General features: G+C 33.7%; 1 protein-coding gene across 10 annotated transcripts in view; it reads right to left on the bottom strand.

Annotated features, from left to right (window-relative positions):
* The window catches only part of FIG4 (FIG4 phosphoinositide 5-phosphatase), a 130,313-nt gene that overhangs the window by 87,082 nt on the left and 29,355 nt on the right, over positions 1-13,876 (bottom strand). For all 10 annotated transcript variants that reach the window (XR_013534482.1, XR_013534483.1, XR_008480791.2 and 7 more), the window contains 2 exons: positions 8,024-8,180; positions 2,610-2,660 (listed from right to left, as the gene is read on the bottom strand). Coding sequence is in view for 6 of the 10 variants with exons in the window: in XM_035296493.3 (XP_035152384.2) it covers positions 2,610-2,660; positions 8,024-8,180 (208 nt within the window). In the remaining 4 variants the exon portion in view is untranslated. The remainder of the gene's footprint in view (positions 1-2,609; positions 2,661-8,023; positions 8,181-13,876) is intronic.

The raw sequence follows: 13,876 nt of genomic DNA, 5'->3' as shown, positions 1-13,876 counted from the left end.
TGAGGACAGAATTGAAATTTAATAAGAATTACAAAAGCAAAGCATATTTCATGGTCTTGGCTCCCATATGGAATTAAAATCTGTGAACTAAATTACTTAGCACCTGTTACTTTATTTGGAAGCAATGCTGTTCAAATAAGCACTGTAAAACATAGCAAAATATAAACATAATTAGAAATAAAAACCTCACTGCATGACTAGTCATCTGCATGACTAGAAATACACAAGACAATGTCAGTAACCTACATTCTTTGATTTGTACAATGTGCATATGTGCATTTTTTCCTTCATACTGAAATCAATCTAAGTTCATGGTCTTGTGCAAACAGGGTCACATCTTCTATGAATCTGTATGGGGTTTTAGATACCACAACAGCCACTGCAATACTGCATAATTTTGTACCCTAGTTTACCCAGGAGTGAAAATAATTCTATCAATTATTTATGGTGGTATCATAACTGACTTCACAATAATAAATAAGAAACAGAAATAAGCAAACAATATAGGCCATTACAGTGAAACATGTTTTAGCAGAGTAAAAGGCATTCAAAAAATATAATCATCTCTGTGCAAATTAAATTTGGACTTTAGGCCAAAAGAAATTCATTCAATTTTGATCTCACATAATTAACATTTTTTAAATAAGCATCTCTAGCTCTCTCTCTATATATAGCTAGAGGTGTTTTAAAAGTATCTATATATAAACATATAAATATATTTATATTCTATACTTACATAGAGTATATGCATATTTATACTCTAAATACTCTAAATATAAATATATTAAAAATATGCATATATACATAGGGTATATATATATAATATACATATATATAGTGTGTGTGTGTGTGTATATGTGTGTATATATATATATATATATTTCTTAAGTATGTGTGGGGGGACTTTCCAGTTTTTACTGGAAATCCTAAAGGAGCCTAGCTATATATTTTTAGCACAGAATTTCAGAAAGTAGTTTGAATACATTATGTTTATACAAATTTGAATACATTATATGAATTATACAAAAATATTTTGTGTTTATACAAATTTGTTTTTAAAGTATTTTAGTCATATTTTAAAATGGTTACAATTCTGTCTGGAGAGTCACAAACATTATTTGAATTATCACTTCTTTATTTATATAATTGGTTGAAATTGATTTGTTTCATCTGTGAAATTCAATTGTATCACATTTGCTTGATGAATCCATTCATTTTAATAGCATCTAATCTCAAAGGGATAAAAAGCTATATTAAAAGTTGGCTTCTGATTATTAACAATCAATTCTTTCTATTTAAAACAGTTGCTTTATTCTAGAGATTCTTAAGAATATATTGTAACCTTTTTAAAAGGCTAATTATGAGGCACAAAATCTTGAACCTACATGTATTTACTTATAGAATGACTTCATCACAACTCAGTATAAAAATACAGACAAAACTGAGAAATATGAAGCAGAAAAGGCCATTTCTAACAATAGCACTGAGCTTCAATAATAATTGACAAACACTATAAAGTTAGGCGTATAGACTGAAAACTAGAAGATGGCAAAAAATACAATGGAAATATACATTCAATAAACATTTGTGGAAGTAAAAACTATTTCTTTAGGAGCTCTCTGCTCCATTTCTGTTAAAATAATTAACTTCCTTCAGGTTTGCAACAATAAAGACATAATTCACCCTATGTAGTAGAAATGTTTTTCTTTCTTTCATAAAGAAATTGTTAACTACATTAATCATTTAAAATAATTTTTAAAAAATGCAAAGTACCCTGTCAGTAGTATATAATACCAACAGCTACAAATGCTCTAGGTTCTCCTTTGATCCTTATGACTCAAGTCCTTATTGTGTTCTATTTTTAGTTTGGATATTATACCTAATAGAATTTTCCATCTATCACAATAATTACATCTATCAGGCCCACCTACTAGTCACATCAATGGTAGTATAATACTTATCATGATGCTCTAATCATTTACTTGCCTATTCTTCAATTATCACTATTTGGGTTGTCTCTGGATTATTTGGTTTGCTTGTTTGGGCTATTATAAATAGAGAAGCTATAAATGTCTTTACAATGGAGATTTGTATTTTTACTCCTGGTTATTTTCTTAGGACATATTTTTGTACATGTTCAAAGCTACATTCCATCTCAGGAAACTGTTAATTTACAATGTCACCAGAAATACATCAATATTGCAACAGTTCTTCCTATTTTGAATTTACTTTTACCAAATTTTGTCAGATTATTTACTAAAAGTTGAATCATGAAATTGTTACAACTCTGTATCAGAGGCTGAATGCAAATTTCATTTTTATAATTTAAGATTACAAAATGAGAATATTTCTTTAAAATACATTAAATCCTACCTAAAACAAAGATGATTTTTATAATGAGAATAAATATCTTTTAACTTAGCCATTTGGATTTTCAGATTAAGATTTTTAAAAGGAAGAAATAGCTATATTTTAATGCTTTTAGTTAAAACAAGTTGACTAAAAAGAAACAGAAGAAGTACTACTATGTTCTCATTCTGTTTTTACCCTCTGGAAAATAATATAAAAGTTTATATGATTAATAGGAGCAAAATTAACCTCAAACTTACCTAAAGTAAAAATTGCTAGATAGGTCCACATTTTGAAATATTCGTAGATACCTAAAAAAAAAAAAAAAAAAACACCAAGGTATATTTCATTTGCCCAATACTATTACTTTTCACAGTTTAACATGTACCTAAATGAACATTTATATTTGTAAATGTGCTCATTAAAGTTGAAGAATTCAAACCATATCTAGAATAAAGATTACATATGAAGCAATTCTAGGTCTGTTGATTATCCCTTTGGAGACCTTTAATTTTATAGTTTGACTGTTCCTCATCACTGATCACTCCAGTGAGAGGCGAAGTCATGCACCTATATGTGTGGGCATGGCAGACTTTGGGCAAGATAGAAATAAATGCTGTTTTTGCTTTCACAACATGCTTTGCAAATGCTTTAAGGATAGAGAGAGAAGAGCAACAAAAACAAGCACAAATGTTTGTGGGTCACCACAATTTTAAGTTGGTAAGTTTTTATACCAAAAAAGGTATAGAATAAAATGTTCACATTTCTCTCACTCAGGATTAATAAATGTTCACATTTTAAAATATCTATTTCAACTTTTAAAAGATAAACAATGAACAATTTAAGAAGTTAAAATTCCCTTTAGACTTCCCAGTCCTGTTCTCTCGCTCCAGAGGCAACCATTCTCCTGTCATTGACATGAATCCTTCCAGTCCATGCATCTCTTTACTGTTATCACATTAGAGCCATCTTTGAATAATACATAGCATTACATTGTATATTTAAAATATGTATGCAAATCATTTCAAACTTTGTATACTGTCCTACTTTCTTCACTCATTTTTTGAAATCTAGTTATGTTGAAAGTTACAGATTTAATCTGTGCACTTTAATCAATGTTTGGTCTTCATCATACACAGTCATCCCTCGGTATCGGCGGGGGGGACTGGTTCCAGGTCCTTCCTTGGATACCAAAATCTGCTGCTCAAGTCCCTGATATAATATGGCATAGTATTTGCACATAACACACAACACACAACACACATCTTCCTGTATACTCGGAATGGCCTCTAGATTACTTATAATACCTAATACAATGTAAATGCTATGTAATGCTATAGCTGTTATACTGTATTGTTTAAGGAATAATGACAAGAAAAAAGTCTGTACATGTTCAGTACAGACACAGTTTTTTTCAAGTATTTTCAATCTGTAGTTGGTTGAATCCATGGATGTGGAGTCCATGGATGAGAAAAGACAGCTACACATGACACACTTTATTTATCCATTCTCTGCTGATAGACCATTAGGTTCTTTCTAGTTCTCCACTGTAAGATACAATGCGTGTTTTCCCAAACACATGTATAACAGCTTCTCTAGGGCACATGCATAGAAACAAGAATCACTGGGTTGTAGATAACGTACATTTTCGATTTTGCTAGAATTGTCAGAGTGTTCTTCTAAGTGGCTAAACTATCACTACAACTCATAGTGTATAACTTATAGTATACAACTCATTTCCCACATCTCTGCCAACATTTGATGATGGCAGATATTTTGATTATTCCCAAACAGACTAACAAGATTATTAATCTGCATTTCCCAAATTACTAGGTAAGGTTCAGAATCTCTGCTGTGAGCTGCCTGTTCCTTTTAACTATTTTTCAGTTATGTTGCTTATTTTTTCTCACTGATTTGTAGAAATTCTTCCCATATTCTAAATAATAATCATTGTTATATGTTGCAAATATCTACTTTTAGACTCCTGCTGTTTCCTAAAATTTGTCTGGATTATAAACACATTTTGAATATTGACATTATCAAATATAGCACTGTTTGCCTTATGGTTTATACATTTTGTATTTTGTTTGTAAAATCCTTTTTCATACGAGTATTATAAAAATATTTACCTGTATTTTCTTAAAATTATCTTTGTACTTCTGAACTTGCTTCCTGAATATTATCAGAGAATGGAATCAAATTTCAATTTTGTCCAATTGGAAAACCAACTCTATTTATCCCATCTTTTACCTCAATGACTTGTAATGCTTACTCTATCATATTGCAGTTTGCTACATAAAATGGATCTTTTTCTAGGTTTTCTCAACTCTGTTCATTGACTCAGATCAATTCCTCCACCAATACTAAGCAACCTTATTTACTATAGCTTACTATCTGGTTATCTTAGTTACTATAGGTCTTACCATCTGGTTGACTTTATTCCTTCTTTTCTTTTTTTAAATTGTCTGGACTATGCTTAGACATTTGCTTTTCCATATGACTTTTAAAATCATTCCAAGTTCCATTCTCAAAACATCCTCTTGGAATCTGGATTAATGTTACATTAAATTTGTAAATTGGCCAGGTGCTGTGGTTCATGTCTATAATCCCAGCACTTTGGGAAGATGAGGTGGGAGAACTGTTTAAGCCCAGGAGTTAAAAACCTGCCTGGCCAACATAAAAAGACCCCATTTCTGCTCAAAATACCAAAATTAGTCAGGCGTGGTGGCATGTGTCTGTAGTCCCAGCTACTAGGGAGGATAGGTGGGAGGACCACTTGAAACCAGGAGTTCAAGGCTTCAGTGAGCCAAGATTGCACCACTGCACTCCAGCCTGAGTAACAGAGTGAGACCTTGTCTCAAGAAAAAAAAAAATTTGTAAATTAATTTTGGTGAAAACTAACATCTTTATGATATCAAGCCTCATCCATGAACAAGGGACATCTCTCCAATTATTAGAGATTTTTAAAATCTTTTAATAATGTTTTAAGTTTTTTTCATAAGGTTTTATATAGCTTTTGCTTTATTTAGTCACAGGTTTTATATAGCTTTTGTTATAAAATTCACCTTATAAATTTTTTGTTCATTACTGCTGATGTGTGGAAACATTACTGGTTCTTACATATCTCACATGTTAATCTTTTCTTTTTTTAATTTTTTTTTTTTTTTTTTTTTTGAGGCAGAATCTCACTCTGTTACCCAGGCTGCAGTACAGTGGCACAAACATGGCTCAATGGAGCCTCAACCTCCTGGGCTCAATCCTCCCACTTCAGCCTCCCAAGATGCTGGGATTTCAGACATGAGCCACCATGCCCAGCCACCTTTTCTTAAGTCATTTTGCTGAACTCTTTCATCAGTTCTGAGAATTTGTAGATATTCTCAAATTTTCCAAGTGGAAAATGATGCTGTTTGTATAATGACATTAATTTTTCTTTTCAAGCTTTGTGCCCTATTTTTCTAGTCTTGTGGCACTAGCTAGGGCCTTCAATATGAGGCTGAATGTTAGTAGTGATGGCAAATACCTCTGTATTGTTCCTTACTTTGATTAAAAGTAACGCTTTTAAGTTTCACTTCTAAGAACAATTTTGGAGATAGGTTTTTAATAGGTATCATTGATCAGATTAAGAAAGTCTGCTTATATTCCTAGCTTGCTAAAACTTTTTATCACAAATGGGTATGAAATTTTGTCAAATATATTTTCTGCAAACATTAAGAAGATAATTTTTCCAGCAATATTTTAATGTGAACTGCTCTAGTAAATTTTCTAACATTGATAACAATCATGCATTACAGAGAAAAACATTACATATGAAATGTTTAACAGTACTGTATTTTATTTCCAAATATTTTACCAAATATTTTTACTTAGATGCACTGTGGGATTATATAGTTTTATAAGTGTTAAAAGTTTTTCCTATTTAGTAATATTATTTCAGTTTACTACTATTAATAAAATTGTATCTTATTCTGAATAAGTCCATTTACTACATGGTATTACTCATAATTTTACTCTTTAAAGATATTCCAATCACTATATACAATAACATAATCTATATTATTCTTGGCTAAAGTCATAAAGATGAGATTTATAAATAATATTAACCTCTTGAACCTTTTCCTATCCCTGGATTCATATGCTCTCTCTGGTCAATCTGATTCACTTTTAGTCAATAAACTATGTCTTCCTATAGCTTGTATGGGATATAAATTTTTTCAGTTAGTGTAAGACAAAGGTTTACTTTATCTAATAAATTGTACTTAACTTCATCTGAAACAAATTATTTTCTAATAACGCCCCCTTCCAAATCATCATCAAAAGCAACATGACAAGGGCCAAGAAAACCACTGTCTAAGAAGGTCTCAAGCAAGAGGGTTGCATCACTTTTAAATTTTAGTTCATGTATCAGAACACTATAGAAGTACAGGATATAATTAAATATAAACTGTTACCTATCCTAAAAACTTACAAACAGTTCTTTGTACCATTTTATTCATAATATTAAATCAATTCAACCTTTACAATTTTATCAATTTGTTAATAGCTTTTCCCACATTGCCAAAGTTCCAATAATTCTTCCAAAACTTTGAACATTTCAGATATATAGAAAAATTGGGGGAAAAAAAAGTACAATTAACACCAGTATGTCCTTCTTTTGAATTCACTGTTAGTGCTCTCTCCTTAAACACATACACAAACATTATCTCTCTTTAAATATACAAGTACATTTTATTTTTCTAAACCACTTGACAGTAAGTAGCAGACATCACGACACTTCACTCCTAAATATTTTAGCATGTATCTTATTATAAACAAGAATAATCTCCTCAGTAACCACAAACCATTATTATACTCCAAATGTAAATACTGATTCAATATCACTAGTATGTAGTCTATACACAAACTGTCCAAATAAAGCCCTTGAGAGCTTTGTGTGAGGATATGTGTGCAAGTACACACACTTTTAACCCAGGATCCGACCAAATCTGCATTTTGTTCTCATATCTGTTTTAAAATTTAGAACAGCTGTTTTTGTCTTTGATGACTTTAACATTTCTTTAAGAGTCAAGGCCAGTTATCTTGCAAAAAGTCCATCAGTATGTATTTATCTGATTATTTCCTCATGCTTAGATTCAAGTTAAATATTTTTAGCAATATTTAACTACTAATGTAAACTGTGTCCCTCCCATTGAGAGTCAAACAATGTCAGTTTGGTCTCATTATTGGTGATGCAAAGTTTGATTACTTGGGTAAGAATGTCCGCCATTATTTTTCATTATAAAAATACTTATTCTTCTTTGTAAACAACAAAGATATTTATGGAGTTTAAAATGTTGAGACTATGTGATTATTCTGTTCCTCAATAACAACCTTTCACCTAATGGTTTTAGTAGCCATTGCTGATTCTTGCCAATTGCAATAGTGGAGGCTTTTAACAGCTCTTAAATAAAAGTTGTAAAATTCTAAGCCAATATTTGATCTTTTTACATAACATTTATAATATCTAAACTATATTTTATCTTCTAACTGATCTACCACATTAAGAAAAGTACTTGAGCTTGGGAGGCTGAGGTTACAGCAAGCTATGACCATGACATTATACTCCAGCCTGGGCAACAGGGCGAAACCCTGTCTCAAAAAAAAAAAAAAAAAAAAAGGTAGTTACTGCCATACATACCTAGCTTCATCAGGATGAGTAACCCGTACAGAATCATTGGGTATATAGATCATATTCGTATCTTCAATCTTATAAATTGCATGACCTCCAATATCTGCCATCTTCCTCCTTTTAGTTATTAACACAATATAATAGCCTTCTAAGAACCTGACAAAACCTGGGCAACAAACAAAGAAAGAGAAATATGTTTTATAAACCTAGTAATGGCATTTAGATGCTTATTTAAAAGGCCAAAGACTTTTGATACATTTCTCACTTTATTATTTCCTTGGTTTAAAAAAATTTGCCATACAAATTTTCAGGTATCTCAAAATTATTCTCTAGAAATATCTATACTGACATTTATCTCACTTAAAAATATTACTCTAAACAAAGCCAAATCATGAGTGAATTCCCATTCATAAGAGCAGACACAAACAGATGGAAAAACATTCCATGCTCATGTACAGGAAGAATCAGTATCATGAAAATGGCCATACTGCCCAAGTAATTTACAGATTCAATGCTATTCTCATCAAGCTACCATTGACTTTCTTTGCAGAATTGGAAAAAGCTACTTTAAATTTCACATAAAATCAAAAACGAGCCCACATAGCCAAGACAATCCTAAGCAAAAAGAACAAAGCTGGAGGCATTATGCTACCTGACTTCAAACTATACTACAAGGCTATAGTAACCAAAACAGCATGGTACTGGTACCAAAACAGATACATAGACAAAAGGAACAGAACAGAGGTCTCAGAAATAACACCACACATCTACAACCATCTGATCTTTGACAAACCTGACCAAAAAAAAGCACTGGAGAAAGGATTCCCTATTTCACATATGGTGCTGGGAAAACTGGCTAGCTATATGCAGAAAATTGAAACTGGACCCCTTCCTTACATGTTATACAAAAATTAACTCAAGATGGATTAAAGACTTAAAGGTAAAACCTAAAACCATAAAAACCCAAGAAGAAAACCTAGGCAATACCATTCAGAACATAGGCATGGGCAAAGACTTCCTGACACCAAAAGCAATGGCTACAAAAGCCAAAATTGACAAATCAGATCTAATTAAACTAAAGACCTTCTGCACAGCAAAAGAAATGATCATCAAAGTGAACAGACAACCTACAGAATGGGAGAAAATTTTTGTAATCTGTCCATCTGACAAAGGGCTAATATCCAGAATCTACAAAAAACTTAAACAAATTTACTAGAAAAAAAAACAAAAACAAAAAAAAATCAAAGAGTGGGCAAAGGATATGAACAGACACTTCTCCAAAGAAGACGTTTATGTGGCCAAAAAACATAGGAAAAAAAGCTCATCATCACTGGTCATTAAATAAATGCCAATCAAAATCATAATGAGATCCCATCTCATGCCAGTTAGAATGGCAATTATTAAAAAGTCAGAAAACAATAGATGCTGGCAAGGCTGTGAAGAAATAGAAACACTTTTGCACTGCTGGTAAGAGTGTAAATTAGTTCATTCATTGTAGAAGGCAGTGTGGCTATTCCTCAAGGATCTAGAACCAGAAATACCATTTGATCCAGCAATCCCATTAATGGGTATATACCCAAAGGATAATAAATCATCTACCATAAAGACACGTACACATATGTTTACTGCAGCACTACTTAACAATAGCAAAGACTTGGAACCAACCCAAATGCCCATCAATGACAGACTAGATAAAGAAAATGTGGCACATATATGCCATGGAACACTATGCAGCCATAAAAAAGGATGAGTTCATGTCCTTTGTAGGGGACATGGATGAAGCTGGAAACCATCATTCTCAGCAGACTAACACAGGAACAGGAAACCAAACACCGCATGTTCTCACTCATAAGTGGGAGTTGAACAGTGAGGACACATGGACAAAGGGAGGGGAACATCACACACTGGGGTCTCTCAGGGGATAGGGGCAAGGGGAGGAAGAGCATTAGGACACATACCTAATGCCTGCAGGGCTTAAAAGCTAGATGATGGGTTGATAGGTGCAGCAAACCACCATGGCACATGTATACCTATGTAACAAACCTGCATGTTCTGCACATGTATCTCAGAACTTAATGTAAAAAAAAAAGAAAAAGAAAATTATTCTAAACAATTTAATTCATTCATTGCCTTTGGTCTGACTGCAAATAGCACTTAGATGCCTTAAGCAAACATAGATAACAAGATTAAGAGGAGTTAGTATTCCATGGGTAGAGCTTTAGTTTACATAGATAAAAAAATTCTCAAGATTTGTTGCACAAGATGCATATAGCTAACATTGCTGTACTGTGCATTTAAAAGTGATTGCAATGATTAATGTTATGTTTTTTACCAAAATTAAATATATATATACATACATACATATACACAAAATACTATAAGAATGAAGATGAAATTACAGTAAAGGAAATAATGTTTAAAAACATAGTAAGATGAGTCCAAGAATAAAGTCGTACATAAGAATGAATCTTAAGATCCTATGTACTATATTCCACATTTGCCTCTCCATTTTCTAACAGATAATGCAAAGTGGAACACACATCCAATTATACTATGCACAGTGGCTGAAAGATAAAAACCAAGCCAGTACTTAGAGAAACTATGGTAGTTCTGAGAACTGGGAGATAATTCCAGATTGAGTCCTCATAAAAAAGATATGTGCTGTAGAGAACAATAACCTCAGGAGAATTCTCCAGCAATGTCAAGGACACATTTCTCAATGCTGTTTCATATGCCAGGGCACAATTCAATAAATGTCATTCTTTACAAACTAAAAGAATGCAAGCAAGGCACACAGCTGAACAGAGGTCTAATTTCATTTGAAGATAAAAATCTAAATATCTCTGGTAATATTTCCCCAAATGTATTCATCATGAAATACCAGTTAATGGAATTCCATGGGGGAGAGGAGTGGCAGTGAGCAAATAATACTGGACTAAGAAACTTAAAAATCCTGAGAACTTACTGTGCTACAGTACACCATGAATTTTGATAGGAGATAAAGACCAAGTGCCTTTCCAGATTTGTTTGTTCATGGAAACTCCTCCTACCATTGCCTTAAAACAACAACAAAAAAAAACAAAAACAAAAACAAACCAGTGGATAAACATTCTGAGGAACATATTGTGGGAAATGTTGCCCAAAAGAACAAATGTCATGGATTCTTGATAATTAATGTCCAAAACCAATTTGAGCAGCATAAACTAAAAAAGGAATTTATATGAAGGATCCCAAAGTGATTCATGCCAGACGTGGGAAACAGTATGTCTGGGCCTCAGAGAAAACCCAGTCAAGAGGTGTCTCTCAACATCTACTCCATTCTTCTCTCCCTCCATAGACCAGGCTCCTCCACTTCTCTGGATCATGTGGTAGGAAACACAACTGCTGACAGCTCTGGGCTTTCCACCCAAAACCTTCACTGGGAAGAAGAGAACATTTTTACCAAGTTCAATTTCAGAATTCCAAGGAAAGAACTTGGATTGACCCAACTTGGGTCAGATGCCCAGCCCAAGACCATCAACTATGGCCAAAGAATAGAATCACACTGTACTGGAAGCCATTTTATATGATAACTAGGTGGCCTAGATGGGGCTGGGGGACACAGTGCCAGTTCCCTGGAAAGTGAGTGCAAACAAAACAATATATTAAATAAATTACATATCCTTCATGCAATCCTCCACAAATATAATTTCTGATAGTTCTGTTTTTAAATGAATATTGGAGAGTTAGAAATAGAGTTGTATATTATGCCAGATCATTAAAATATAGAAGTTCTATACTGCTGACTAAAAAAGAGCCATATACATGACTGTTCAGCAGCATTACATTCTCAGCAACATACTAGTTGTTATACAATCTTGGTCAAAAACGTTCAGGTTCCCTGAACTTTGCTTTGGGAGTTAAAACTAACTTTTTTGGTGGTTGGGAAGAGGGGGACACTTCTGAAATGGCGTTGCAAGGAGCTCAACAGACCCCTGCCTAGGAAAAACAATCATAACTGGCAAAAATCATAAAAACAAAGAAAAACATTCAAACTTTCTACAAAGTTCCCTAAGGGCATACAGAAAGTAGAGAAACATTTATCCAAGAAAATGTACTAAATCTTGGTAAAAGCAGCAAGTCTGTGGCATTTGGATCATGGCCTGTTCTCCTTCCACACTGCCTCCCAGTTCAGTGTAACAGGGTATCTACTCTGGGCAGTTGCAGCCAAGAAGACAGGGCTCCTTCCTCTCTCCAGCTCCCCGTCTAGGACCACAATTTCTGCTCAGGAGGGGCAGGCCACCAGCATTTCTCATTCCCACCAGCTCTGTGTTGTAAAAGCTCTATTCCATGTAAGCATGGTCAAAGTCTGGGCTCCTTCCTTCAACTGAGCACCAACTCACAGGGTAGAGGCTCTACTCCAGGCATGTCAGGCCAAGAACACAAGGTTCCATCCCTGCTCAGCTCACTCGCTCATAGGGCAAGCTAGATATAGTCATATACAGCTGTCTTCTCGTCAGAAGCAATGAAAGCCAGAAAGAAGAGGGATGCCATATTTAAAGTGCTAAAAAATATATATACATATCAAGAAGAATCTTATATCTAGCTATCTTTCAAAACTAACTTTCTCACACATACATTATCTCTCTTTCTCTCTCTTTGCATGTGTGTGTGTGTTTCTCTCAGAGCATTACAGTCTATAAAGTCTAAGCTAAGACCCTGGTGCTCTGATTTTTGCTCTAGAACTGGCAAATGCCTATGACCTATGTCTTGTTATTCTCAGCTGATGAAAAAAGAACTACTAACTGAATACGTTAACATGAAAGAGCTGAAATCTATAATGGAAAGATGCCTCAAGAATTTTATCAGCCATGCCATTGAGAAAAAATGCTATCAAAATAATGAAAAGTACTTAGATTTTAGAAATCCACAAAACACAAAGTGTTTCTTAAAAAAAGGTTAGAGACTAGCCAAAAATGACCTCAAAGTTGAATGACACAGGAATGGGAAGGAAGGAAAAAAAAGCTGATGACAACCTCCCTAAAAGCAACTTAGGAAGTAGTAAAAGTACAAAAGTAAGGCTTTTGGAAGCAACACACACACACACACACACACACACACACACACACACACAGACACACACACACACACACAAACTTAAAAAGGGAATGTAATTGGGATTAAATAATAAATATTTACAAGATAAATTAGTTTTCCTTTTTTTCTTGCTGTATATTGATTTTTTAGATAAAAATTCTCAGTAATAATTTCCGCTTCCTTTTTACTACCAATTGGAAATATTTCCCAACAATTAAAGGCTTCAGTCTGGCACAGACATCCACCAAGAGTCATCCTGTTCATCCCTCTAACATGCTGAACACCAGAACAAGTTTCTTCATCTTCATTCTGTGTATTTCTGACCCCAGACCAATTTCACTGAGTACTTTCCAGAAGACAAGATGACGGTCATCACACAAAAGTGATTTCTCTCTTTCCAAAATAACAAAAAGGCTGTGTCATTTGAGAGGAATGCCAAGCAAAGTATATATAAAAAAGGACAATAAGAGAGAATGTAGTAGTATGTAACTCTGTAGCTGGAGAGGACCCTCATCAGCCCACTAACAGGGAAGACTGTAATATCCTGTTTAGGGAAGTCACCATGCCAGCCAGCTATCATCTTGAACCCTCCAGTGAGAACAGCACTCCGGCAGACAAGGACAAAAAACCCCCACAAGGTATCCAGTGCCTTTGCACAACAGAGCTCTCTGGAACCAAAGTGACATCTCTAATATCAAATCATACCACCCCCTAACTAGTCTGAGACTCACACTTTATTGGTGTTTTCACTATTATCTTGGATCTGCAGTCTATCTGTAAGGGTGT

Source organism: Callithrix jacchus, chromosome 4, assembly GCF_049354715.1.
Source record: "Callithrix jacchus isolate 240 chromosome 4, calJac240_pri, whole genome shotgun sequence".
Lineage (NCBI taxonomy): Eukaryota > Metazoa > Chordata > Mammalia > Primates > Cebidae > Callithrix > Callithrix jacchus.
The sequence above is the reverse complement of the archived record's forward strand: the minus strand, read 5'-3'. Positions and strand labels throughout refer to the sequence as shown.